At 44.8% G+C, this 27,890-nt stretch overlaps 1 protein-coding gene across 2 annotated transcripts; it reads left to right on the plus strand.

Moving 5' to 3' along the window:
- Nucleotides 1–7,855: 7,855 nt before the first annotated feature.
- Nucleotides 7,856–21,730, plus strand: LOC130831320 (glutathione S-transferase A1-like). 2 transcript variants are annotated; one of them, XM_057699313.1, is made up of 7 exons: nucleotides 7,856–7,908; nucleotides 12,405–12,518; nucleotides 14,801–14,852; nucleotides 16,064–16,196; nucleotides 18,046–18,187; nucleotides 20,359–20,490; nucleotides 21,349–21,730. In XM_057699313.1, the coding sequence occupies exons 2-7, from the start codon at nucleotides 12,432–12,434 to the stop codon at nucleotides 21,469–21,471; spliced, it is 669 nt and encodes a 222-aa protein (XP_057555296.1). In that variant the 5' UTR covers nucleotides 7,856–7,908; nucleotides 12,405–12,431; the 3' UTR covers nucleotides 21,472–21,730. The 2 variants fall into 2 exon arrangements, with proteins under 2 accessions (XP_057555296.1, XP_057555297.1); XM_057699314.1 differs by lacking the exons at nucleotides 7,856–7,908; nucleotides 12,405–12,518; nucleotides 14,801–14,852 and having other exon boundaries at nucleotides 16,156–16,201.
- The last annotated feature ends 6,160 nt before the right edge of the window (nucleotides 21,731–27,890 follow it).

A 27,890-nucleotide genomic window follows, 5' to 3' on the forward strand; every position in this document is an offset into this window, starting at 1 on the left:
GCCCCCACATGAGCCAGCTACAAAAGAATCTCTCCTCAAGGAGGCCCGGGAATCTGTGCTTTTACAAAGTCTCTGGGTAATTCTTTCCTATGCTATAGCTGGAGTGAGCACTGCTCTGAGAAATGCCCTGTTGGTGGGCTTGCTGGGAAGAGAGGGGTGGCTTGCCTTAGGTGGGAACTTAGGCTGCTCCACTGATGTACAGGAAAGAGTTGACTTTGTAGCTGGTTAGACAGGAGGTGTGACTCCAGTGCTAGAGGTAGATGCCTCCCAGATGGGATTTTGGAATTGGTCTTCTTTCCTTTTTTTTTTTTTAGATATTTATTTATTCATTTAGACTGCGCTGGGTCTTAGTTGCGGCACACAGGATCTTCATTGCAGCGTGTAGGATCTTTGTTACAGCATGTGGGCTTCTTGGTTGCAGCATGTGAACTTAGTGACAGCATGAATGCAGGATCTAGTTCCCCGACCAGGGATTGAACCCAGGCCCCCTGCACTGGGAGCGCACTGGGCCACCAGGGAAGTCCCCAAGTCTTCATACTTGAGGACTCTAATTCCTTTGAAAATAAGAGTGTGGATTAATTTTAAAAACCTTAAACAAAACTGAACTAAACTGAGATGGAAAAAAAAAAATTGATGACTCTGCTTATACAAAAAAGGAGGGGGAAATTGAATGAAGATAAAAGAACTCTAAGGAAGCCCGGGAAGATCCAGGATTGCAAATTCAATGCCTACAGGGTGGGTGTGGGCCAATGAGTGACGTGGAGGTGGGTGGAGGGACCTGGGCACAGGGCGTGTGTGTGTGTGAGTGACAGGCAGTGGACCCTGCTGGGCCCCAGCCTACTGCTGACATGTCAGATCAGGCCCAATTTCCCCTATTTTTCTGAAGCTTTACAAAAGAAGCTTGATATCTGGATGTTTATGTGAAATTTTCCCCTTTCAGTGTTGGCTTCAAGTTTTAAAAATATTGGACAAGTCAAAGGCTGGGATAGATGGGGGTCCACGGATGACCACTTAGAGACTTCCTCTTGCCCCTCCCCCCCCCCTTTTTAAACCAAATTGGGAGGTAGAATAATGGGTTCAAGAAAGTGGGCTCAAATTCCCAATATCCTTTCTAGCTCTGACCTTGGGTAAATTATTTAAACTTTCAAAGCCCCAGATTTCTGTGGACTAAAAAAAAATGCACAACATGACAGTTGCAAGTTAAGTTTTACTTGGGGCAAAATTAGGACTGCAGCCCAGGAGACAGCACCTCAGAGAGCTCTGAGAAACTATTCCAAAGAGGTAGAGGGGAAGGTCAGTATTTTGGTGAAGGGGGAAAACATGCAATGAAGCACGTATTTTTTGGTAGAAGTTTCTGCTAGTCTCATGAAGATTACTGCTAGTCATGAGGAGTAGACGTCACCATGAAGGTTTTTCTAGATATGAGGAGATACAAGAATTGGGCTCATAAAATCGGCTCCTGAAAATATTTAACTATCTGAAGACCTGTTCTGCCAGTTTTTCCCCAGAGCACAGAGTGCCTCATTTCTGCTCTCCACCCTGAGCTCCTTTGGCAGGGGCCTGGGGGGTGTTGAAAATCGGCAGCTGCGGTAGATGTAAGTACCAATGGCGAGTGCCAATCGTAGTTGACATTTCTCATCTGTAGAGTGAGGAGGAGAATGATACCAGCATCGAAGGAGCGTTGTAAGGATTAAAGGCGATGATGTGAAAAGGCAATTTGCATGGTACCTGCTACAAAAGTAGTTGCTGAGAAACCACTTTCTAATGAAAACCTGGGACTCTGCGCATTTGGGGGCTGGTGCCTGCAGTGTTGGCCACCGTCTGTCCCTTTAAGGCCCACCCCAGTGTCTGCCCAGAGACCTTCAGTTTTTGCCTGACTTCCACCCTGGCTGGGTCTTTTTGTTTATCAGCTCAAAAGATCTCTAGTTTTGTGGTTATATCATTTTTCCTTTAGCCCACAATTTGTTTTCGATTGAATTTCTGATAATCTAATCTTTGCCTTGGCCCAGCCAGTCCTTTTGTGAAATTCCACCTGGAAAGTCTCTCCCAGAATTTCAAACATGCCTGACCCCATCACCCTCTCCCCAGCACCACCACGTCAGCCCTGGAGGCTGAGATTCTTGCCGTTGCAAGAATCCTAGCCTATAGCTCCTCTCTGCCCACACAAACTGGCACACATATGATGATGGTGATGTTGGACAATTGTGAGGAATTATGTGCCAACTATTTTACATGTATCATCTCATTGAAACCTCACAATAACTTGCTTGATGAAGGATCAGGCTCAGAGATGTGAAGAAATTTCCCAAGTTTGCAAAGTTAGTAAGTGGTTGAGCTTGTTTTGTACCTAGAACTCAAAGGCCCACATTAGTCACGTACCATTACCATAATTGATGAGATACAAGGACATGCTAAGCTAATACAAGGCAATGTGCCCAGCGGGCAATGCTAACGTGTGTTGTACTCAGGACTAATTCACTATACGGTGCGCTGCCTGCAAGGCTGAGCAAGTTTCCATGGCACTGGGTGATGCTAGGCTGTGCAAATCTGTGTAAAGGTAAAGTGCATGCTGCTTCCTCCTTCTTCCCTTTATTTGCCAGCTAAAAATTGCCGCTTGCCATCTGCGTCTACAAGGATGAGGTCACTAGCTGAGACAGGCCTGGGACCTAGGACCTTTTGCTGCAGTGCGAGAAGGCTTGCACCCGGACATACCTCTCCTCAAGCTGCAAAACACAAAGAAGCTATATGGGACTAAAAATAACTGTGTGCATGTGCAGTTGGGGCAAATTCTGGACCAAAAGATACAAAAGACTGAAAAAAAAACAAAAAACAAACATACCAAAAAACTCAATTGCCACTTCCGAAGAGCTGGGAGCAGAAACAGGGTGTTGGGAGCAAAAGTAGGGTATGACCCCTGCATGCACTCATCGCCTAAGGGGTGGGCAAACCACCCAAGCCACCCCTCCACCCAGACCCCTGGACACAGCCACACTCTCACCCAGTGCAGGGAACAAGCCCCCCCCCCACCGCCTCCCCCCCCCTGCCCATGGAGCCAGCAAGCAAGGGGACCTGTTGTTTGTTCTCACTCCCCCTGCTGCAGCAGGGGCCCCAGTAAAGCCTGGCCTGAATTTCTTGTCTGGCCTCTAGCCAACTTCTACTGATTGGGGAAGGCCAAGGGCACTGGTCCGTATCACAGCCACTGCATTTGCTGAGCCGCAACATACCCTGAAAGGAGTTCAGGGCTGAGATGAATTTTTGCAGCAAAAATAGAGATGAGAATTTTCTGATAAACAAGGAAAAGAAGGAAGCAATAACCAGCCTGGGGAAACAACAGAAACAAGCCTGAAAGAGTTCAGCACTCTCGGTTATTCTTTAGTTGTTATACTAACAAACACGTGTAGCTAGCCTGTCCTTCACTGACAAAGCTGGTTATTCTCCGATTCCGAGAGAATTACACTTTGTACCTGGCATTTCTTCACCCCTACACTCCCTTGTAGCACTCTTCATTTCAGAGACAAGGTCACAGCACAATAACTTCAGGGACGCCAGACCTGGTTGCGGAGTCGCCTGACACCCACTGTGGCCATGACTTTGCAGAAGAAAAGGAATGCAAGACCTTCATTACTTTGAGCCTCATCACCAACCCCAGACCACGAGCTCCGGGCAGTATAACCCTTGCCTATTCCCCAGGGAAGGGGACACAGTTCTTGAGGTGCTAGCCTGCCGTGTTCCCCCCTCCCACTGTCAGGAAAGATTAAAGCCATTTTTCCAATTCCTCCAAAACTCTGTCTCCACTGTAATCCTTTTCAGTATCGGTGCACAGAGAGGCAAGATTTTGGCAACAGAATGAGGCACTCTGTGCTCTGGGATAAACTGGCAGCACAGGTCTTCAGGTAGATAATTTTAGGAGATTTCATGAGCTGAAAGTTTGCATCTTCTCATATCTAGAAAAGCACTAAAATCATTAATGGAGACGCCTGCTCCTCGTGACTAGCAGCAAACCTCTGCCAACATGTGTGCTCAGTCGCCTGTATCCCCCATCACTAAAATCATACACGTATTAACCTCCCCCCTACCTTCGGCGCAGTGCCTCAGAGCTCTCTGAGAGGCTGTCTCCTGGGCTGTAGTCCTCATTTTGCCCCAAATAAAACTTAATTCACAGCTCTCACATTGTGCTTTTTTTTTTTTTTTTTCATTTGACACAATTCTCCCTCCCTCTCTCCTGCTCATAGAGGAAGTTTCCTTTTGTGTCATATCTGTTCCCCTGATTTCAATTACTTTAATTTATAAAGAAGTGGTATCACACTAAAACTCCAATACATTCTTAAAGAAAATGAATGTACTCACAACCTCACAACCCCAGTGCACATTATGTGGTGTGCTCCAGAGACAAAGAACAAGATCAACTCAAAGGGCCAATGTTGCCAGAACAGAGAGTTACAGACTCCTATCAGTCTGTACTATGCAACCACTGCATATAAGGAAACATATTTGCCCCATTTTTCTCCCACTCAACACACTAAAAGTATACATACTCTGCCCAGTCAACAGATAACTGCAAGTTCCCTGCCTTAAAAACAGGCAAGCAACCCATGCTTATTGTCGACTTTCCCTGGCTACCAGGAAGTCAGCCCGCTGTTCTTACAGCAACCCCTCTCTCTAATAAACTCTGTCTTCCTTGCATTCTGCCTTGTGCCTGGAAATTCTTTTCCAAACCGTGCTTGGACCACAACATGTTATTTTTCTTGCTCTGTGTGTCCTTTGTGTCTTTGCCCCTGTACATATAAATATTCATATATGTGTAACCATAGCATAGAAATAATTGAGTATTCTGATTTTTTAAAATATTTATTTATTTATTTATTGGCTGTGTTGGGTCTTAGTCGCAGCACGTTGGAGTTTTCATTGTGGCGCAGGCTCTTCACTTCGTTGTGGTGCATGAGCTTCTCTCTAGCTGTGACACGCGGGCTCCAGAGCACTTGGTCTCTGTAGTTGCAGCATGTGGGTTCTCTAGTTGTGGCATGCAGGCTTAGGTGCCCCCCGGCATTTGGAATCTTAGTTCCCTGACCAGGGATCAAACCTGCACTCCCTGCATTGCAAGATGCATTCTCAACCACAGGACCACTGGGGAAGTCCCTCTGATTCTTTTATTAGTTGTCTAAATATTGTATTACATTTTTCTAAATGTCAAACATGGTACAGGCTTGATGCATAAAACATGTGAAAAAACCACATGTGCTCATGCACACACTCTGTTTTCATAACCCCAAGATAACCATTGTTAATCAAGAAAATATATATGCTTTCATATTTTCCCACACCCCACCTACAATCTACTGGAGTTAAAGCTTGGCATTTAGGAAGCACTATGACAGGAGAAGAAATGTAATGATTAGGACAAATATATCATGTTTATTTACTACCAGGAGCTAACCTAAGTACTTTACATTTAATCCTCACAACAGGCTTATGAAGTAGGTTTAATATTCCCATGTAACAGATGGGGAAACTGAAGCACCAGAGAGAGAATGTAATTCACCCCAAGCCACGCAGTAACAAGTATTGAATACCAGAGTCGGTTTACCCAGGCAGTCTGGCTCCAGAGGCTATGCTTATAAATACCACCATGACATAAAGTCAAGCCCTTACCCAGCCCTGGTCTGTGTAACTGTGTCAGCAAAGCTTCCAGCAGGCAGTGACACTTTAGCTGGCCTCAAAGGTAAGGAGGAGGTAGCCAAGAAAAAGGGGCAGAAGGAAGGCAGATGGAAAATTGCTCTGATGTAAGTGGAGAACAGACCAGAGTGAGTGAAGCTGCAGCCAGGGAGCCCCACTGGGCAGGGGATGCAGGTGAGAAATTGTGAGGCTCTATTGTGGGCAGTGGAGGAGGCTGAGATAAGGAGAGAGACACAGGAGGCTGTTGGGAGGCAGAGTTGCCATGGCTGGAGTCCCAGTCAGTGGGAGCAAGGAAAGACTCGAGAGCGATTCTGGTTGTTGGTGTGGACGCCCAGGCTGGCAACATGGCCCCTGCTCCCGGTACAGAATGGAGGGGATGGTTGCTGAGGGGCAGACACCAGGTTCGGTTTCTGAGAACCTGAAGTTGAGGGGCCTGAGGAAGAACAGGTTGGAGATGAGTTCTGGGCATCAGAGGGAAAAACCGAAGCCCTCTGCACTGAGAGAGTGAGGTGACCGGCCAGGAAGGAGGACAAGTAGGGCCAGGGCTGTCGTGTGGTGGGCAATACGAGCTTGGACTCCATAGCACTGCCTGTAGGGTGGCTTCCTCACTTCCATCCTCGCCCCCTGAGCTCCAGCCCTATCACACACCAAGCGTGGGGGGCGGCTGGCCTTCCTGCCTTGGCACCGTGCTCCCTTCCTGGCCAGCTGTTCCTACCCGGTTGCACTTACCTCCTCACCTCGGTGCTCCCCGGGGAGAGCTGGGTGCCCCCCTGCGCCTCCCCCAGAGCCCAGTAACCCTCCAATAACCCTGAAAGTCACGGGTGTCCCCTGCTATCTGTGAACTCCTGCTTCATGGCCCTGCTGCGTTCCCTGGGCTGCACTATGAACGGTCATATGGTTGTGTAAGATTTAACACTAGAGGAGACTCCGCGAAGGGTATTTGGAAACTCTGTACCACCTTTGCAATTTTTCTGTCATATAAATACTTTCCCCAAAGTTTAAAAGCTATGTATTAAATTGTGTATTGACAATATAAAATGAAACCTAGGGTTTGTATCAAAATATTGCTGACAATTGTTGAAGCAAGGTGACGGGTATGTCAAGGCCCCTTATACTCTTTTCCACATTTATATATATTAGAAATTTTCCATTAGAAAATGAGAAATTATGGGAATTCCCTGGTGATCTAGTGGTTAGGATGCTGTGCTCTCACAGCTGTGGGCCCAGGTTCCTTCCTTGGCCAGGGAACTAAAATCCCATGTGGCATGTGGTGCAGCCGGAAAAGAAAAGAAGATAAATTACGTATATATTTATGAACTCCCTTTCATGTGCCAGGCACCGTAGTCAGCCATGGACACTTGGCAGCCCTGTTCTTAAGGAGCTCACATTCAACAGGCAGGGGGCAGATATTAAACACACAAGGTCAAAATAGTGATATGATATTAATAACTTTAGAGTATAATCTATAAAAATACAGAATCACTATATTGTACACCTGAAACTAATATGACATTGTAAATCAACTATAGTTCAGTGTCAAAAACTTTAAAAACAAACAAAAAACTAGGGATGTGTTAGAGGAAGCACAGGAATCCAGAGGGTTCCAAGCAGAAGAAACAGCACAGGCAAAGGCCCTGGGGCTAGAGAGCAAAGCCAAAGCGCAGTCAAGAAGAGAAGGGGCTGAAAATGGCCCGGGTGGTGCAGTTGAGCCCTCCCACCCAGACTGAGCACAACCCAGGCCGATTCTTTGGGTGTATAGAATTGGGGGGTTGCAACGGTATTCACCATGCAGTCTTTTCACAAATTTCGATCGCTGTCTCCCTATTCTCGCTACCATGCTCTCTTTTCTGATACCACCGTCCTCTGACACACTGTCCTTGTCCCTCCAAGATTTTTCCATCTGCCATAAACTTTGCGGCCAATGTCATGACCTCCCCCATAAGCAGTGTTTGATAAGAGGTCCGGTCCCCACGGGTCTGCTGGGCAGCCAAATAAACCTGGAGTCTCTGTTTGTGCATTAATGGATTGCCTTGAAATGACACAGTGTTGACTTATCATTTTCTCTGTGGCATGTTTGGAATGCTATGGCACCCTGGGGAGCTATGGGAGGCGGTTCCCTATCGGACCCACCACCCCCTCCGGAGGGAGAGGGTTGTCACAGTATTAAAGCATCTAACATACGTGCAAGGACTGGCATCAAGGAGCTGAGTGGAGAGGCAGCTGGACTTTAATTAGGTTGGTACTGACCGTATCTTCATGTGTTTTCTCATGTCTGTTTCAAGAGGAAAATGCTTGCAATGTGTAATTTTATGTGGGTACTTGGTGTGATTGCATCTTCTTGGTGTGCTCAGGAGACAATTCAAGAGTTGTTTTTTCGTTCTTCAAGGACATGTCTTTAGAGGAAAATAATAATCAAAAATTTAGAAAGTGAGGGCACGGAAGTTGATGATATGGGAAAGAAAGAGTGTTACTAAGGGCAATCTGAAAATACAACTAAGCCAGTGCTGGGAGGGATCCATGAGCTCATGTTAGAGTTGCTTGCTCTATTATAGATGGGATAGTAGTGTGATTCATGTAGGAGTCAACACACAACTGTGCTGGACTTGAATTAGGCAGAGTCACACATGTTGGGAATCCCACTTCAGTGAGGATGAGACAATATATCGGAGTGGTTGCCTGCCACCTGAACTGGCATCTCCTGTTGGCAAGTCAGTCATCAGTGGCTGAGGGTCAGAATCTGAACCTACACCTCCAAAGCTGGTCTCACAGCTGGGAGCTTGCTGCTCATATGACTGACTTTGTGAGTGAGCACAGAGTAGCGGGCTACTTACCCTTCTCCTCCTCCTTCCTTTCCTTCTTCCTCTCCATCCTTCCTCCTCCATCTCCTCTTCTGAGTTCAGTCTTTGGGGACCAAAGCACAGGCAGGGTTTCGTATGGAGAAAACACTCAAAATTATGAGTGAATCTAAGTGCATAGGGCTTTTAGGATAGTAAGACAAGTGCATCTGGATTTATTTCTTAGGCAACTTCAAGAAAATAATGCCCTTCTCTTGAACTGTCCTGTTCCCAGTCCAGCGGAGAATGTGCAAACTGCATCTATTTGCCAAGTTAAATAATCTCCTGGGTTACCCTGCCAAAGCACTGTCCCATTTTTTTTGCATAGTCATTAAGTTTTCACGATATGGGAGAGTTCTACTGTTTTGATAGTGCTGTTTAAACAGCACAATGTTGGGTTTCATAATCAGGACTGGCTACGTCATGATTATTTAATTGTTCTATACTACCGTATTGCAAAGTGGCAAGCCCTCTAAGGGAAATGCTAAAACACAAACGTGTGGCTCTTGGGCTATCTAATCACGCCATGTCACACAGAGGGTGTACTGAACTTTGAGCAAAGTCTGGTGCTGAAGACTATGGTGATGTCTCTGCTTTCTGGGAGCTCACAGCTTAGTGCGGGGCACAGAAACTGTAATCTCTGCAGCCTGCAAAAATTCAATAAGAGAAGAGATATAATAGGAAGAAACTAGTCTGTCAGGAGGACTGGAATCTAAGGCAGACTTTCCCACTAGATAGCTGTCCAACACATGCTCTCTCTGGGGTGCAGTGTATTTCTCACACACTTGGAGAAGCGGCTACCTGAATTCTACTTTTATAACTTGGGAGGTCTTGAGGGGAGAGCTAGATACATCAGTGGAGCACAGAATTGGTTTTTAAAAGGTACATGAAGTCACCAAGTAGGATGCAGCATAATGAGAGTCAGTAGAAATGCCAACTTAAAAAGAATAAAACAAAGGTCTTATACACAGAAGCCTAGGAATGTCAAAGACCCTGTGACAATTCACAATGATGTTGGAGCTTCCAGGGCTAGAGTTCATAGGAAAAAATAAAACAGGCCCATGGGAGAAGATATTGAAATAGAAATGAAGAAGAAGCACTTTATAATGTCTGAGAACAGGTTTTAGACAAACACGAGTAGCACCCCTAATGTAGGGTAGGGAGGCAAACACCCGAGGAATGGAGAAGTCACAGCCTGGATGATGCAGCCGTGGAGGCGAGGCCAACCTGGGCAGGTGGGCACCATCCTCAGCTTTCCCAGCCTGCAGCTGATCACCTTGCTCTGACTTGCTTGGCTAAGAGATCATGATTCTTGGCTTGGAACCAATTAAAGTGAACTCACCGCTGGGCTCTTTGTGCACTGTAGGTTGTCTACAAAGCTGTTTCTCTGACTAGATTTAAACTGTTTTAGGGCAGGGACCACATCAGTCTCCTATCTTATTCCCAACCAGCCATCATCGCTTGATATGTGGAAGTACTCAAGGGGTATCGGGGGGGAAGTCCGAAGGAAATTTATTACAAAGAAGAAATGCATTGCATGTCAACCAGAAATAAGGTGTCCACTAAGAAAATAGATATACAAATAAATACAGGTCCTTGGAACATTTAAACTAGTTTGACAAATAAAAACTTGTTATGTAAGCAAACAAGCAGGCTTTTGAGAAATAGGGCTCTTTTGATCCCTTTTGAGTGGCATATTTATCTTGGAAGTAGGGAGCAACAGGGGTCAGAAATGGCTGATGGAAAATAAGTGAATGTTTCAATGTAAGTTTCAAGCGTTCTCTGTGCACCGTGGTATCCTCTCAGCCTGTGACCGCTAAAGGTGATGATCAGTCATCCTAGTCCATCAGTGTGAGTGGGCCATGCTCTGTTGGAGGGGCTGTCATCAAGGTGTTTCCATATCTGCAGTTTTCTGGTACTCTGCAAAACAAGCTGGTGCTCTTGGTGTATCATTTTGTTTCTACTTTATGGGCCTTGTAAGTTACAGGCTATGGTTTTAGGTTCACATGCCTTTTTTGAAATAGAAATATTGTGCAAAGAATTTGTGCTAAAAATGCAACAACCACAAAATCTTACCAGAACTAAAACAACAAATTCTGGTCAGAGGTCTGATGACTAAAAATGGGATTGAAATTGTCCCTCCCTGAGTCTAGGCCATTGAATCCTTGCTTTTTAATGACTCCTGTGCTTCTGTACTCACATCACTAATAAAACTTGCCCAAGACCACTGCTGAACTCGCCCAGTCATGATGGGAATGGGGGCCCTATGCTACTGGCAGCTTGTGGGCAGAGGTTAGTTCTGAGGCTAAGTAAATATCCTCTGATGCACAGGAAAGCAAAGAATGACCCAGCCTCAAATGTGCAGGGACACCTTAGAATAGAGCAACATCTGTCAGACCTCTTTGGCTAGTCCCAGTCAAATGTATATCTTACATTTTACAACCCAGACCACACAATCACATATGGACACGTTACCCAGTCCAAGCTCCTACTGCTCGCCACACCACAGGCCAATAAATTCAGAGATGAGGTGTTGGGGCAAGTAATAGCGACTCTATTGGGAAAGCCCGCAGACCGAGAAGATAGCAGACGAGTGTCCCAAAGAACCATCTTACCCGAGTTAGAATTCAGCCTGCTTTTATACTAAAAAGGAAGGGGGATGTGGCTGGTGGTTGCAAAGTTCTTGATGCTGGCCAGCCCCTAACTGTAGGGGACGTGAACCTTTTGTTCTTGCAGTTATCTATATAGGTCTGGTCATGATGTCCCTATAAACCGGCAGCAAGACAGAAGTTCTTCTTTGTTCTGCAACTTTTTTACTCTATGTAAAGGTCAGAGCCTTGAGACTGGGCTATGCTGTGTATTTCAGGCTATAGGCAGCATTTCTTTATACAAGGAGCAGAGCCAGCATGACTAAGCACAGGCTACAGAGCACAAAGGTTGGAAATAGATCCGATGTGGAGGCAGGTTCCACCTCCTCTGTTACAGACTTTCACACAAGACATAAATGTAACTTAAATGAAAGTTTTAGCAAAAAGTACTTACCCTTATTAGGTATGATTCACCCTGGTCTATACTATTTTATTTCGATTGAATAATGGTAGTGAGATCCTGCTGTGTTGATTTCACAGTCCACAGTGGGCCACAATCCGCAGTTGGCAAGCACTGGGATAGAGAAGCTCCTAGACACTGGGGTCAAATAAAAGTGCCCTTGACTAGGTTCACCACTTATTTTAGGCTAGTCGCCTAACCTCAGGAGACATCAAAATCCCCAGCTGTAAACTTAGAATAATGACAGAATTTACCTCAAGCAATTTCTGTGACGATGAAATGAGGATAAAAATGAGAAAATGCCCACTATGTGGCACACACTAAACATAGGTCAGTTCCTTCCGTCAAGGTAATGCAGTAACATCTCTTTCTCTAGATGGTAAACTAAAATTCACCCAGCAGTGAGAAAATATAGAATTCCAATAGAAAAAAATAAAGAATGCGCTTCCTCTTCTGTGGAGAGAATTAGAAGATTCTGGGGACAGTGAAGGCAGGATTCCGCCCCAGGTAACGTCTTTGAACAAGTGCAGCATGGCAGCCAAAGACTGACTCTGTCCCTGCTCCTCGCCGTCAGTGAAGTTTTCTGGTTTGACAGCCCCTCATAGGCCCAAGGTGACAGCTGTGTATGATCGAGGCTGCTCTACTTATGTCCTCAGAGTGAGGACAGAGGCAACCTGAGACTTGCTTTGGTGCACGTTCACAAGGACGCCCACTGATAGGTGAGAATTTGGTTCAAGCAAGAACCACATGGGACTCCTCCAATGCCACCCTGAAGAAGGCAGACACTACCCCTTCTGTTCGAATGTACATTATGAATTGCAGTTTGCTTCTGTGGTCTGATTCATCCAGGTTCAGGGGAACTGAGGGTCTGCTATCATGGCGGGAAAGCCCAAGCTTCACTATATCAACGCCCGAGGCAGGATGGAGTGCATCCGGTGGCTGTTGGCTGCAGCTGGAGTGGAGGTAGGTCCTCACATAGGTCCTCTTAAGTTGGGTCTAAACTGACTCTCATAGTGGTTTTCTCACATAAGCTGGGAGACTTCCAGGAGGAAGCTGGGGGTGATTTTGCATTACATAAAAATAGCTGCACATTAAGAAATAAATGGACCGATTTGACCCAATGAATATGTAAGTAATCCTGCCTATGGAAGAGCATTTAAACAACTTTTTTTGAATTTTAAAGGAAACAAAAGAAACATCAACTAATACAATTGCACGAATCTTATTTGGATTTCATTTCAACAAATTGTAAATATTATTTATGACACACACAACAAGTAGAAACTTGATTGTTGATTGAATATGTTATTAAACAATTACTGTTAATATCTTAGGTGTGATTTTAGGTTTATCATTGTGTTTATGTTCGAAATAGTTCTTCCATTTTAGAAATATGCATGAAGTATATAAGGATGAAGTGATATGATATGTGGGATCTACTTCCATTTTTACAAGAAGGTGTGGGTGGATGGGCAGATAGATGACATGCGATTGGCTTGAGTTGATAATTATTGAAGCTGTATGAAGGGTATGAGAACCACTGTACTTTTTAAAAAATTTTTGTACATGCTAGGAATTTCCACAAAATGGATAAATGCATATAATATTAGAAAATAAATGTACTTAAAGTTGATACAATCACAAATATGGGAATGAGCCAACTGTAACAAACCATCTGTTAAAGATTTCATATATTTGCTTAGCAATGATTTTTTTTTTTTTTGAGGGGGGTCATCTTTAGTGCCAGGCTCTGTACTAAGTTCTGGGGTTACAGAAATGAATGAGACAGACACAGCTCCTACCCTCAGGCAGCGAACACTCTAGTGAGGATGCAGACAAGTTAGTGGGTGATTAAAAGAGGAATGGGAGCACCTAGGAAGACATCCAAGCATTTTACAGTGTTAAAATGCCATATTCCCAGCAGCAAATGTGGGACTCTGTTGCGTGCTGCCCTCTAGAGGTGTCACTGAGAAAAGCACCTCCCAGCCCAGGTCAGAGGGACCAGCAACTCTGTGAGGGTTTCCTGGGGAGGGAGTCATGGACAGACTCCAGAGATCGGGTCCCCCAGGGAAGAGCAAGCAGTAAAGGAGGGTGTCAGGTGAGGTGTTGTCCTGCAAAGGGAACCTCTGGTGTGCTCCCTGAGCCTCCTAACAGCGTGTTTACCTAAGCCCCAGGATTATGCTTTCTCGATTGCTTTATGAATGCACAGGACGTTAGCCTCACCTGTTCTCAAGTTCATGAAGAGGCAATACACACAAAATTCAAACAGTACCAGGCTAGGTTATTTAATTTCCAGAAATCAACAACCCACAGTTTTTACTGTGGTCCAGCTTTGGGGTTCCAGGATGTGTTCACAGCCCCTGGGGAGGATGAGTTCAGCACAGGAGGGTGAGGTAGGGGGAGAGGCTGAGAGCATCCCAGGCCTCCCTTGTGCAGCCCAGCCTGACTGAGGAGGGTGTGGGGCAAGGCTGACTTGAGGTTCTTGGTCAGGACTTCTGAGTCCTCTGGGCCCAGAGGCTGATCCTCACAACCCCACCCATCTCCATCAGCCTCACAAACTACATCACACCAGCGAGTCATACGTCGATCACCGTCCCACAGTGACCACCCACCATCCTGTATGTTGTCTTGAACTGGGTGCTGTATAAATTGTTGCCCACACACCTCACTGTCTGTATAGTCTGACCCTATGAGACCACGTAGATCCACAATAAACTGTTACACTAAGCAGGTTCGAAACCCCCAATTCTCAGACTTTTCACGACCAAGACCCCTTTTTAAAATTTAAAATTGAATGGAGGGAGGGAATGCACAGCAGAGGCAGCATCTTGGGAGTCAATGGCCCATGGATACCGCGTGCTGGGGGACACACAGTACCTTGTCCTGATCTCACAGGGAGAGAGAGGCTTCCCAGAGGTATTAAAATTCTATAACTAGAAGAACTTCCAAGTCCCTTCTCCCCAATAACATACCCCTCCCAAATCATTACTTAATCACGGACAGAGGTGGGGACACGGTGGAGGTGAGTTGACTTGTACAATGAGCTGTTACATGCTGCAACCCATGACTTTATCGTGGTGGCTCTAATCTAAATTTCCAAATGGCCATGATCACTGTCCTCTGTGCACCCTCCCACACTTGGAAAGCTTCCCTTCTCCATAGTCTGCACCAGACAGGGGTCATTCGAGTTCAGTTATGCTGTGGAATCAAATAACGAGAACTCATTGACTGTTTCTGCTTTCCAGTTTGAAGAGAAATTTCTGGAAACTTCAGAAGACTTGGATAAATTAAGAAATGGTAAGACCAAGAAACTAAATTTCTCTGATGGGAGGATCTAGTAGAAGTCATAAGTTGAGGTCTGAACCCCAGCAATGCCATGTGTGTGCATGGTAGGAGCAAGGTCAGTGGAGAGGGAGAAATGTGGTTAAAGGTAAGGGGTGGGGCTCCTTGAGCAGGTGTTGTGGCTCACTCAGGACTAGGAAGGGCTGGGACTCTGAGTATTTGCTAAAGGAACCACAAATACTGGTGCCCTGTGAGTGCCCTCTCTGTGCTCTCCCTGCCTTTCTGCACCATGAGTGACTGAATCAGTTCAGGATACTACACAGCCATCCCACCCAAGGACAGGAAAATACATGCATCAGAGAGAAGAGGGGGAGAAACAGGCCCAGCAGTGGCTGTGAGTTCTTTTCTCTGGCAGGTTTGACAAGGTAACATCCCAGCAATATTGCAGACTTAGTGAACAGGGAAAGGGACCCCATATAGAAATCTCTCAAAACCTACCTTACATGATGTGAGACTTCCTTGAGAACTTCCCATTTGAAGTGGCGACCAAGGCAGCCTCTTCCAACTTCCTTCTAAAATATCCATGAAGGCAAATCGACGCAGAATTCAAAGGGAACTCCCATGTATCTAAATGGAAAATAAAAAGATAAATGAAGTAATAGGTTAAAAAGTAAAAGTCAGGGGCTTCCCTGGTGGCACAGTGGTTAAGAATCCACCTGTCAATGCAGGAGACACGGGTTTGATCCCTGGGCTGGGAAGATCCCACATGCCGCAGAGCAACTAAGCCTGTGCGCCACAACTACTGAGTCTGTGCTCTAGAGCCCATGAATCACAACTGTTGAGCCCATGTGCCACAACTACTGTAGCCTGCGCACCTAGAGCCCATGCTCTGCAGCAAGAGGAGCCACCGCAATGAGAAGCCCAGGCGCTGCAACAAAGAGTAGAACCCACTCAGCACAACTAGAGAATGCCTGTGCGCAGCAACGAAGACCCAACACAGCCATAAATAAATAAATAAATTAAATAACTCTTAAACAAAAAGTAAGAGGCAGATTGATAGGGAAAAGAAGGACTATAGGAAGCTAAAAGCAAAATGCCATCCTGCTTATGTGCACCAGATCATTGTAGTGTTTCATTTTATATCTGCAGTTATTTCAACAGTTTTTTATCCTAGAAGGGTGTAATTCATCAAATATTTCACTCTATTTCTTTTCTTCTTTCAAAAGATGGGAGTTTGCTCTTCCAGCAAGTGCCATTGGTTGAAATTGATGGGATGAAGCTAGTGCAGATCAGAGCCATTCTCAACTACATTGCCAGCAAATACAACCTCTATGGAAAAGACATGAAGGAGAGAGCGCTGTACGGTACTTTTTCTGTTCTTTCATCAGGGTTAATAGGAACAATCTAGGTCCTTCCCTGGGTGAGCAGGATGTACTCACAGGGAACATGCCCTTAGTGGGTATAACTGAGGTCCAGTACTGCAGAGACCTGTGAGGATGAGGGAACAGTAAACTTGGAGTGGAATCAAGAGCTTATGTAAGAGGATGTGGTCCATGGATATAGCACAGTGACGGAGGTTTCCAGACACTGATGAACTATGAAGCCAGAAGGATGGTAGAACCATGCCTCCAGGGGCTCAAGGTGGATACCCACCACCAGTTAGAGACAAGGCTCAAAGCATCTGAGTGTCTAGAGAATAAAGCCTGGAAAGGGAAGCATCTAAAGGAATTGATTCTTAAGTTTCAGAAATTTTATAATGATGACCAGGAACCTAATTTAGCAGTCCTTTCTATGGACTGGTCACTTGACAGAGTTGACAAAGATGCCAGGGTTATCTGCAACATTTCACTATAAGTCTGAAGCACCCAGATTCATTCAATACAAGCATATTTGAGGGACATTTGTTCTCTGTTGTGATGGGGCCACAAGATTGATACTAAAATCATGTAATGAACTGGTAGCAGTTACTTAAAAAGTTAAACATATAGTTACCATATGACTCAGCACTTCCACTTCTAGGTATATACCCAAGGGAGTCAAAAACATATCCACACTAAAACTTTTGCACACAAAAGTGCATAGCAATGTTGTTCGTAATATTCAAAAAGTGGAAACAAACAAAATGTCCAACTGATGAATGGATGAACAAAGAGTGGTACATCCATACAATGGAATATTTTTAGCCGTGAACAGGAGTAAAGTACTGATGCATGTGACAACATGAATGAACTTTGAAAAATACTACATGAAAGACACCAGACACAAAAAGCCACGTATTGTGTGATTCCAAATGTATGAAATGTCTAGACGTTCAATCCCATAGAAATAGAAAGTAGCTGAGTGGTGGCCTGGGGCTGGAATGTGGAATGAGGAAACCGGGAGTGACTGTCAAGGGACTGGGTTTCCTTTTGGATAAAATGATAACAGTGTTCTGGAGTTAGAACATGGTGATGGCTCAGAATGTACTAGAAACGACTGAATAGTACACTTTTAGGATGAAAATGACACCATGTAAATATATTTCAATAAAGCTTTTATTTAAAAAAACTCCTTATAGGAAGCCCTATTTGGAACAAAAACAAAAAATCAGCTGGAATATACACTGTGGAAACTGTACGAAGATTTGCACTATTTCCCGGGATATTTTGAGTGAAGTCTTGAGAAATGCAAACAAGGGCAGAGGCAGGCAGTCGTATGTGGTGGGTGGTGTGGAACCATGTTCTATGGGAAATAACTGGAGGAACGACTGGCACTGGGCCTCTACACGGGCCTGGTGGTGTAACAGGATGGGCCAGGGAGAGGGACGTGACGGGCATGACTGAGCCAGGATGCTCTCTGGACGTGGCTGAGGTGGTACCAATGCATCACACTGTGCACAGAACACACCACAGCAGAGACGGCAAACCCTAGGTGTTACCTGCAGTGACTGCACCTGTTTCCCTCATGCCTGTGCCTCTCGACGGGTCACCGGTATGCTTTCTCCCTATATTTTATCATGTGCGTAAGCAAAATATTAGACGTATATCTACCTTGATGGTTTGTTCCAGAATGAAATGTTACACTTAATAAAACTCATAACTGAATGACTGGCTTAGAAATATGCACCCAGTGGAGGAGATTTGCTTTATCACCTCCTGATGCCCCATTCTTATCCATTCTTAAACTATAAAATTGAAGGCAGGAGACATTTGGTCATTTTGTCTTTCAGGATTGATATGTATTCAGAAGGCGTGATAGATTTGGCTGAAATGATCATGCTTTTCCCGGTGTGCCCACCTGATCAAAAAGATGCCAGGATGACCCTGATCCGAGAAAGAATAACAAACCGTTATCTTCCTGCATTTGAAAAAGTAAGTGAACTGTTCAGAGTTTCGGGCGCTGAGATCAGAGGACCAAGACAAATAGTGCCTGGCATTGCTGGGGCATTGACCTTCACCTCTGTGAGTCTTCCTGGATACTAATGGAGCACCCTGACTCTCAGGGCATTTTATAAAACTCAACTATGAGGAAGAATTGCATGAGTTTTATCCAAGGTATAATTTTTCAAAAAATTTGATTTACTGAGACCCAATCTGGAATTCTCTGCTCACTGGAATCTCATGGTTGTGCTTAGAGCTTGGGCTGTGGAAGCTCTGAGAGCCACACTGGAGCCTGGAGTAGATGGATCCTGTAGAACACAGTGCAGGGCTTTGATCCAAGTGGAGCACGATGCCAGCAATACGTCAGAAAATATTCTGGTACCTTGTGGAGGGAGACATGAGACCTGCTGCCCCTCAGGAGAATGTGGTAGTGTTTAGGGGATGGATGAGATGTTTCTAAACAGAGATGGGGCAGTGGGGTGGGAAGGAAGAGACAGAGGAAAAGCTGTTCAGGAAAAAATACTCTAAAAATTTTGAGGACATGGCTCTCAGACTTTTGAAGACAGTCATACAAAACCAGGGAAATCATGTTCCATCATTATACCTAGTGTACATCATAATGTTTCCCTCTGAAGGTAAGAGGAGAACATTTCAAGATGAAAACTACCTGAAATCATGCTAAATGAAAATCATGAACCAAAATAAATTAAATAAATAAATAAATAATTTGAAAATGACTGTAAGAGATTCAGGGGACTTACTTACACATAAATAAAAAGACTAAAACCAACACCCTCATCTTTACACAGCATAGAATCATTCTTTCATTCATTCAGCAAAAGCTCATTCATTGCTTGCATGTCTGGCCATATCCAAGGAAGTGAAGAATTTAACAGAAATCAGAAAACACATCCTCCTGGCCCTTGTGGTGCTGAGAGTTTAGGGCACATTCACCTGATGACAAGCTATTCAGTGACTGCAATTTGAGTCCATCTGTACTTTGAAAACAAAGGGCCCCATGTCACATAAGTGAAAATCATATATTACAAAATATGCTTGTTTTTTGTTGTTTTGTCTGTGCCGCTTGGCCTGCGGGATCTTAGATCCCCCACCAGGGATCAAAGCTGCACCCCCTGCCGTGGAAGCGTGGAGTCCTAACCACTGGACAAAGCCAGGAAATTCCCTATTGCAGAATATGTTTTGATGTTATTATATTCTTTTCCAAATATTTATCCATTTGTCCATACTTCTGTATGTATACATAATCAGAAAGTGTATTTGCCAAAATGTTATTATATTTAGCTGGTGGTGCTGTATGTGTATTTTCTCTTTGTACTTTATGATTTCCATATTGCCGGAATATTTTAATAAATATCACATGCTTCCCCAATATTTATTATGAAAAATCACATACATGCAGAAAAGTTTAAAGATATATACAATAAACTCATATGAACCCACCACATGGATTCCAAAATTAAGCTTTGTTTTCCCTTATCATATCTCTTTATCTCTCCATTCCTGTTCTGTCAATCAAACATCTTATTTTGGATATATGACAAAGTGAGTTTAAGTCATCAGTGAAGTTCACTTCGCAACATCACAGCATATGGATTGTAACAGAGTGCAAGTTAGGAGTCAGGGAGATGGGAGTTCAAGTTGGTCCAGGTTTATTTCAGATCCCAGAGAGAGACCAGGAAATCAGGAAGCAGAGAAGGGGAGAAATGTGGACTCTGAAATAGTTTACTCAGGGTTGAAGAAGATTGTCAAGAAGTTGGAGTCACCGCCCACTGGAGAAAGATGAGAGAGAGATGAAGGGCTGTGTTATTAAGCTCAGGGCTGCACACTTTAGGGTGTGGGGCCAACAGAAACACAGTGCAGACGGTGCTAAACCCGTGACCCAGTGGAAGAAGCATGGAAGACAGCCACAGCGAGGTGGGAACAGGACAAGGAAATGGTGGCCAGGCTTCCACTGAGGATCAGGAGTGAATAGCAGGGACCCACCTGGCCCGTCTTACTGAGTCAATGGGGAACAGAAGGTCTCGAGGTTCCTGCCCGCTCAGTGTGGGGCGGAGGGGGACGTGGGGCTGGGGAGACAGGGGAGGAGCAGGCGCCCAGCCTGCCTGGGCCTGTGTTCCTGATCTGACCCCTCCACTCACCAGGTGTTGAAGGGCCACGGACAAGACTACCTTGTGGGCAACAAGCTGAGCAAGGCTGACATCCAGCTGGTGGAACTTCTCTACTATGTGGAAGAGCTGGACCCCAGCCTTTTGGCCAACTTCCCTCTGCTGAAGGTGAGCTCTCCCACCGCCTTCGGGGGGCCACCCACACCTCCCACCTCGGAATCTGCTCTCTGGACCCTGGGATGTGATGCGAGGGTCCCCCACACTGTCCAGGCCTCACTGTCCCCAGGTCTCCACACGTCACTCCAAGGCCCTGGTCTGGGGCATGGGAAGAATCTGGTCACGCCAAGGACAGTGGAGGTGGACGCTGCCCCAAACAGAATGACCTGCCTTTTTTGAGGAGAGAGACCCAGGACTGGGCATCTCCCGACTGCTGTTCCATTTCAGTCTCTGTCCTCATTTCCTCTTTGCCTCCCTCTGTCCCAGCTGTGTCCTCCTCTTTCTCTACCTGAGTCTGTCTGAGTGCATCTCCCACCATCTCATTTCCTCCCCTCAGCTCCTGTTCCTTCTCTCACATGTTGGTTTCTCTCTGCCCGACTCTCCCTCTCTGAGGGCAGATTGGTTCTGACTGGCCTCATCATTTATCTTTCATGTTTTCTGTCCTCAGTTCTAGCGCAATTCCCCTATAACTTCCTGCCTTGATATCTTGGAGCCTTTATCTGTGTTGTGATGTGAGATACATTACTCTTCCTCATACTGCATGAGAGGGTGAATCTGCAGGATTTACGTGTAGGCGGAAGATCAGGAAGACTTGAGCTGAGTGGAGTCTTAATCTAAGACATCTCTGGGGAAAACGCTGCTGCACTGTTATCTTCCTGTCTCACTGGGGGTCTGTGTCCAGCCTCATCCTGGTGCTGATGGAGGGGCCTCAGCTGGCCCTTGTCCAGGAGGGCCTTCAGGTCCCTGAGTTGTGCTCATGACGGGGCTGGTCTTTGTCTTCATTCTGAGCTGTGCTCTTGTGCATTGCAGGCCCTGAAAACCAGAGTCAGCAATCTCCCTGCCGTGAAGAAGTTTCTGCAGCCTGGCAGCCAGAGGAAGCCTCGCCCAGATGAGAAAACTATAGAAGACGCCAGGAAGGTTTTCACATTTTAATAAAGCAGGCAGGGCCACTTAGGACACGCAGGACCAATCTTATGAAATTTCCAGCAATGAAGTTTTTACCTAAGTGTAGATCCTTGGTGTTGAGGCTAGTAGATGATTCCAAAATTTTAGTGGTCATTAAATAATAAAGCTCCTATGAGCAGATTGAGTTACTCTTTTTCATTAGAATCAAATACAAAATCAGATTTTCCATCTCCTTCTAGCCTGTCTCTTTCTTGGAATTAAAAATTAAATACAAAAGGGAAACATAGATTATGTAGTCCCCTTGATCTTTTTTAGGAATTGTCATATAACACCTGTCACATAGCCTATCAGAGAATCAGGTAGAGAAATTCATATCTGACATTCTTATGTTTCCACAGGAAAGAGCTATCTTTCTGATGTCAACGAAAGTAATCAACAAACAACCACTAATAAGAATATAAAAGTTTTTCATATGCACACCAAGTGGGGAAGGCAGGGGGTGGCAGAGTTGGGATGGGATGAGTTGGGAGATTGGGTTTGCTATATATACGATACATTACTAAAAAACCCTCATCAAATTGTAAAGAAAAAAAAAAAAGAATGTAAAAGAGTTTTATTTGAGCCAAACTGAGGACTAGCCAGAAAGTCGACTTCCCAGCCTGAGAGTCACAGAGCCAGAGAGCCTGGATTAGGAGTAATTCGGGCTTTAGTCACATACACGGCCTGCAGTGAACACTTCCCAGGAAATCTGGCCTTCAGAGTATTGGGTTTTCTTCCTCCTAGGGTGAGCCTCCCCCCAGGTAATGTTCGGGGAGGCCAGAGCAGACAGACACACAGGCTCCCTGACTGCAGCTTCACTGCTCTGTTCTCTACTGACATCAAAGCTATTTCCCTAAAATGCACACCTGAGTTTCACCCCCTGCTGTCCCTCCTTCAGTGACTCCTGCTGCCTGCAGGGTGGCCTCCTCACTTCCATCCTCACCCCCTGAGCTCCAGCCCCATCACACACTGGGGCCTGGGGGGCCATCTCCTTCCGGCCTCAGCACCTTTGCTCCCTGCCTGGGCGGCTCATCCCCTTGGCTGCACTAATCTCCTCGCCTTCGCACTCTCTGGGGAGAGTTGGGTGCGCCTCTGTGCCTCCCTCTGGAGCCCAGTAAACCTCCAATAACCCTGAAGACCACTGGCCTCCCCCCAGTCTGTGAGTTCCTTTGTGGTCCCAGCCCTGCTGTTTCCTCAGGACTGAACCATGAGCGGTCATAACACCATGTACAGCTCCACACACACCTCATGCCCCCCGAGTGCAGGTCTGGGCTGTGGGAATTCATCACAATCCCCAACACTCTCATCTGCCTGACAGCTGTATTCATTCATCCAAGTCTTCAAGACATACGTATTCCTATCACTCCAATGATAGCATCAGGTCCTATTGGAAGTAAACCACTCCCCAAAAATCTCTATGAGACAATGGGGAAGATTAGAATGCTGAACATTTAATGAAATGAAGAAACTATAATTATACATTATATAAATTGTAAAATGTTAGCGTGATAGAATAGTGTGATTATGTTTAGAAAAGAGTCCTTAGCTTTCAGTGAGTAACTTACTAAATGTTGGATGGGTGAGGTGATGAGCTGTGTAGGATTTGCTTCCCAGTAACCCTGCGGTGTGGGAGAGTAAGCGGGAGTGTGTATTGGTTTCCTGTAGTTGTGGAACCGTGTATAAGCCCCTGTGTCCTTGTTTTTCAAAGTAAAATGCTGACTCAAGAGTTAATGATTGGGGGGCTTCCCTAGTGGCCCAGTGGTTAAGAATCTGCCTGCCAATGCAGAGGACATGAGCTCAAGCCCTAGGCTGGGAAGATCCCACATGCCGCAGAGCAACTAAACCCGTGCACCACAACCACTGAAGCCCGCACACCTAGAGCCCATGCTCCGCGACAAGCGAAGCCACAGCAGTGAGAAACCTGTGGACCGCAACAAAGAGTAGCCCCCACTCGAATGAATTGGGAGATCGGGACACCAAATTGTACACTCTAAATATATGCAGTTTATTGTCTAACTATATCTCAATAAAAGTTCTTTAAAAAAAAGAGTAGCCCCCACTCACCACAACTAGAGAAAGCCCATGCACAGCAACGAAGACCCAACAAAGCCAAAAAATAAATAAATAAAATAAATAATGAAATATGTCTTTAAAAATGAAAGAGTTAATGATTGGGAAATGTGAACATATGTGAATATGTAGAAACAAAGAATAATTGTTGGGCTAGGGAACTGGTAATAATTCTGCCACATAGCAGAGTCACCTAACTTCCAGTTCCCTAGAAGATATAGATAAAGGCCTGACACACATTCCCAAGTTGTTTTCACAGGAAGCAGACCCCCACCAGGTGGAAACTGCTGACCACAAGAACATAGACCCTAGACTGGTTGAAACCTGAAGGTTGAGGATGCTTGAAACGTCACCTTGCTGCCAACCAATCCGAGAACTGTCCGCGAGCTGATCACGCCCTGCTCCTTGCACACTATAAACTCCTCACTTCCCCTCCAGCTGAGTCACACAGTGTTGAGGGCATGAGCCCACTGTGGCCCCCTGTGTCTGGCAAAGCAATAAAACCTTCTCTTTTCTACTTCACCCAAAACTCTGTCTCCACATTTCTATTGGGCCCCTGTGAACAGAGGCCCAGTGTCAGCAACAGTTGCTATAGCAACTTACTACAGCTGGGGGCTTAACACAGCAGGATGAATTCTCTCACACTTTTGGAGGCCAGAAGCCCAAAGTCAAGGTACTGCCTTTCCCCCGGAGGCTCTAAGGGGGAGTCCTTCCCGCCTCTTCCAGCTGCTGGTGGCGTTTTTTGCAACCTTGCTTTCCATGTCTTGTGGCTGCGTCGCTTCAGTCTCTGCCTCCAACTTCACATCACCTCATGCTGTGTGTGTGTGTGTGTGTGTGTGTATTTTCTCTTTTGTTAGAAGCACACTTGTCTTTGGGTTCAGGGCTTATGCATGTAATCCAGGATGATCTCACCTCAAGTTTCTTAATTACATCTGCAAAGACCCTTTCTCCAAATTCGGTCCCATCCAGAGCTTCCAGGTATTTGGACATGGACTTTTTTTTTTTTTTTTTTTTTTTCCGGAGGCTACCATACCACTCAAAATGGGGTAGAGATGAAAAAAGATTGTTGGCAATTGCTGAAGCACGGCATGGGTGCATTGAGGTTTTTATAGTAGTCTATTACTTTGTATTTGTTACAAATTTTCCACTTAATAACTTTGAAAAAGCTCTGTTATCTATTGAGCTCCTAGTATGTGCCAGGTCTATGCTGAACTGTGAGGACTTGAGTGAAAGCAAAGTGAAGGCCTGGCTCCCAGGAGCTCATAGTCTATGGGGGAAATAATCTTAAACCTATAAGGTCAAGATAATGTAAGAAAAGACTTCATAGGGGAAATACAGTAGTAGCTCAAGGTAGAGTATTCCAAACAGAACAAATAGCATGTGCAAAGGCACAGAGCCTAGGAAGGGTGATTTCAGTGTCGCAGAGAGGAAAAGGTGTAAAACATCAGGTTGTCAGATCTAGCAGATAAAATACAGGATACCTGTTAAATGTGAATTTCTGATACACAATAAATAATTTTTTCCTATAAGTATGCTCCATACCATGTTTAAGATGTACTTCACAAAATGTTGTTTATTATGTGTCTGAAGTTCACATTAATTGGGTGTCCTGTGTTTTATCTGCAACTCAATGTAAAAAGTGTTGCAGAGGTCCACCCGCCCTTTTAGGACCGGAGCTCCCTGGTATCCCCACAGGAGAGGTTTACCATCTGCCTTAGTGCTTGCATCCAATTCATAAGAACCTTACAGTTAGTGTTTTCAAGATGCCATAATTCACTGACTAGCAGAGAGGGTCCAATTAACCTGAAAGTTTATGTTTATCTTTTAATTGTCAACCTTGAAAGAAACATATTAACCAATTGTATCATGATAGAAGGACGACTTATCTTTTTTTTTTTTTAATCTAGCTTGGAACCCAAGGCCCTGAATACCTTGGGAGCGGCTTTTCCCTAAGTGGACCCTCTCCCCTTCAGGGAGGAGGAGTTAGTCAACTGTAAACACAGCTTATAAACACAGGTTGACTCGGCTTTGAGGTGCTGAGCCAAGTGGGAGACACACTTTCATAGGGTAAGTACTGATTTTATACATCTGTGTAATATGCCCATAGCACAAGAAAAACTGTTTTATACTCACATCTTGCCTTCTTGCTGTGCTTAGGCCACAATTTTAGTCCATTGCTGTTGGACACATTGTTACAGAAATATAAAAATGAAGAATTTAGAAACTCAGGCATGAGAATTTCAATCTGAGAAAAAGTAATGATATGAGGAGAAAAGAGAATGGTAGTACTTTAGACAATCAGAGAAAGTGACTAGTGTGTGAGAGAGTGTAGGTGTTTATGCTAAAGTTCCTTGCTCTGTAGATGCAGTCAACACACAGCAGGTGTGAACTGTGATGCTTTAATACTACGTGGGCTTTGGAAACTCAAAATTAAGATTTATTATAAGAGGAATAACTAAGTCATCGTCAGCAAAACTAGATTTTCACTCAGTCTTTGCTGTGGTCAGCCAGCTGGCACGTCCCCTTCTGTCTTTCGAGTTCAACCACTTCATGGGGGAACCTAGATATTGGCTGAAGCAGGGATTATCAATCTTGGCCCTATTGACATTTTGCCCTGGGTAATTATTTGTTGTGGGGAGACTTGGTTTTGTATTGAATTGAGTTTGATTCTGAGGTTAGTCATGTTTTTCTAGAAACCTCAGTATCATCAACTATAAAATGAGAGCAATGACAACCTTCACGGCAGGTGATTTTTGTAGGGTTAAATGAAGATCAGTTTGTGAGAGTGCCCAGCCTATGACAGACATTGAACAAATGTCAGTTCCATCTGACTGTAAAGTTAATGCAGCAACATCCCTTTTTCTAGATATAAGATGTACCCAGAGAGGCAATGTAGAATTCGGGGGAGGGAATGAAAGAATTAGCATCTTGTGTCTATGGAAACAATTAGGATCTTCTGAGCAACAGTTGTGCAAATCTGAGCCCTAATTTCAGCTTTTGAACAAATGCAGCATAACAGCCAAAGAGCTGAAGACAGTCTCTGCTGCCTCTTCCTTCTCACTGTCAGTGAAGCCCTCTGGCTCCAAGGCCCCTCCCTCCCAGGCTCCCAGGGCCTGTATCTGTGTGAGTTTCAGCCCTGCCCTCTTTGTAATCCTGGGCATGGAATTTCCATGAATGTCATTTAAGCTCTGAGTGTCCCATTTCAGCAACTGAAAAATGGAGATTATAAATATTTCATGCGACTGACTGTTGTGAGGACTAAAGATATAATGCATCCAAGGTGTTAGTGTTGCGTCAGGCCCATTAGGTTTTCAGTAAATCCTAGTTCTCTAGTCCTTCCCCTCCCTAATACCCACCCATGCATCCTTACCACGGACTCACCTCTTAGGCTGCCAAGACAATCAGATTTTAGCCAGTGGAGACTGGAGAATGGTTTGGTGCAATTTCTGACAGTTAGCTATTGGGGGTGGGAATGTGGGCCAAGGAAGACATTCCAGGGACTCTTCCAACTCTGCCCCGAGGGAGGCAGATACTTCAGCATTGTTGGTGCTGTTCAGCCATATATCATACAGTGCAGTTTGCTTCTGTGGTTCTATTCTTTGTTCATTCATTCACTCATTCACTCATTCATTCACTCATTCATTCTCTCCTTAGGTTTAGAGAAGCCAGGAGACTGCCATCATGGCGGGGAAGCCCACTCTTCACTACTTCAATGGACGGGGCAGGATGGAGAGCATCCGGTGGCTCCTGGCTGCCGCTGGAGTGGAGGGTAGGTCCTGAGCTCTTTTCTTCTCCAGTTGGATCTAAATTGATTGTATCAAACTACTTTTCTCACATAAGCTAGGAGATTTTCTTATTAAATGACCCTTCAAGAATTTTAAAAAGTCTGTTAGGTATTGAGAGATAAACAGATATGTTATTAAAGTTTCTTCTTATCAAAGAGAATAAACAACTGAAATAAATTTAAGAAACTAATCACAGTGAGTGGGCCTTACTTGTAATTTTTTTTCCTTTTTCGGCTGCGTGGCTTGCGGGATCTTAGTTCCTTGACCAGGGATGGAATCCTGAGCACAAGGCAGTAAAAGCCCATGTCTTAACCACTGGGCCACAAAAAATTCCCTGGATTTTGACTTTTAATACTATAAACTATTATTCATGACATTGATACAACAATTACAAATGTGAATATTAAATATCAATTGATAATAAGTAATTATTGTTAATGTGCCAGGTGTTTTAATATACTGTGTTTAGTTTTAAAATAGTTCTTATGCTTTAGAAATACACACTGAAGTATTTTAAAATGACATATGATATCTAGGATTTGTTTCAAATTA

The sequence above is a fragment of the Hippopotamus amphibius genome, chromosome 11 (genome assembly GCF_030028045.1).
Source record: "Hippopotamus amphibius kiboko isolate mHipAmp2 chromosome 11, mHipAmp2.hap2, whole genome shotgun sequence".
NCBI classification, from domain to species: domain Eukaryota; kingdom Metazoa; phylum Chordata; class Mammalia; order Artiodactyla; family Hippopotamidae; genus Hippopotamus; species Hippopotamus amphibius.

Excerpts from the sequence above, each read along its gene's own strand:
- LOC130831320 (XM_057699313.1), top strand. The coding sequence starts at position 12,432 with ATGGCGGGAAAGCCCAAGCTTCACTATATCAACGCCCGAGGCAGGATG. Across the intron at positions 14,853-16,063 it reads CTTGGATAAATTAAGAAATG|ATGGGAGTTTGCTCTTCCAG; the intron begins GTAAGACCAAGA and ends TTCTTTCAAAAG. Across the intron at positions 16,197-18,045 it reads GACATGAAGGAGAGAGCGCT|GATTGATATGTATTCAGAAG; the intron begins GTACGGTACTTT and ends TTTGTCTTTCAG.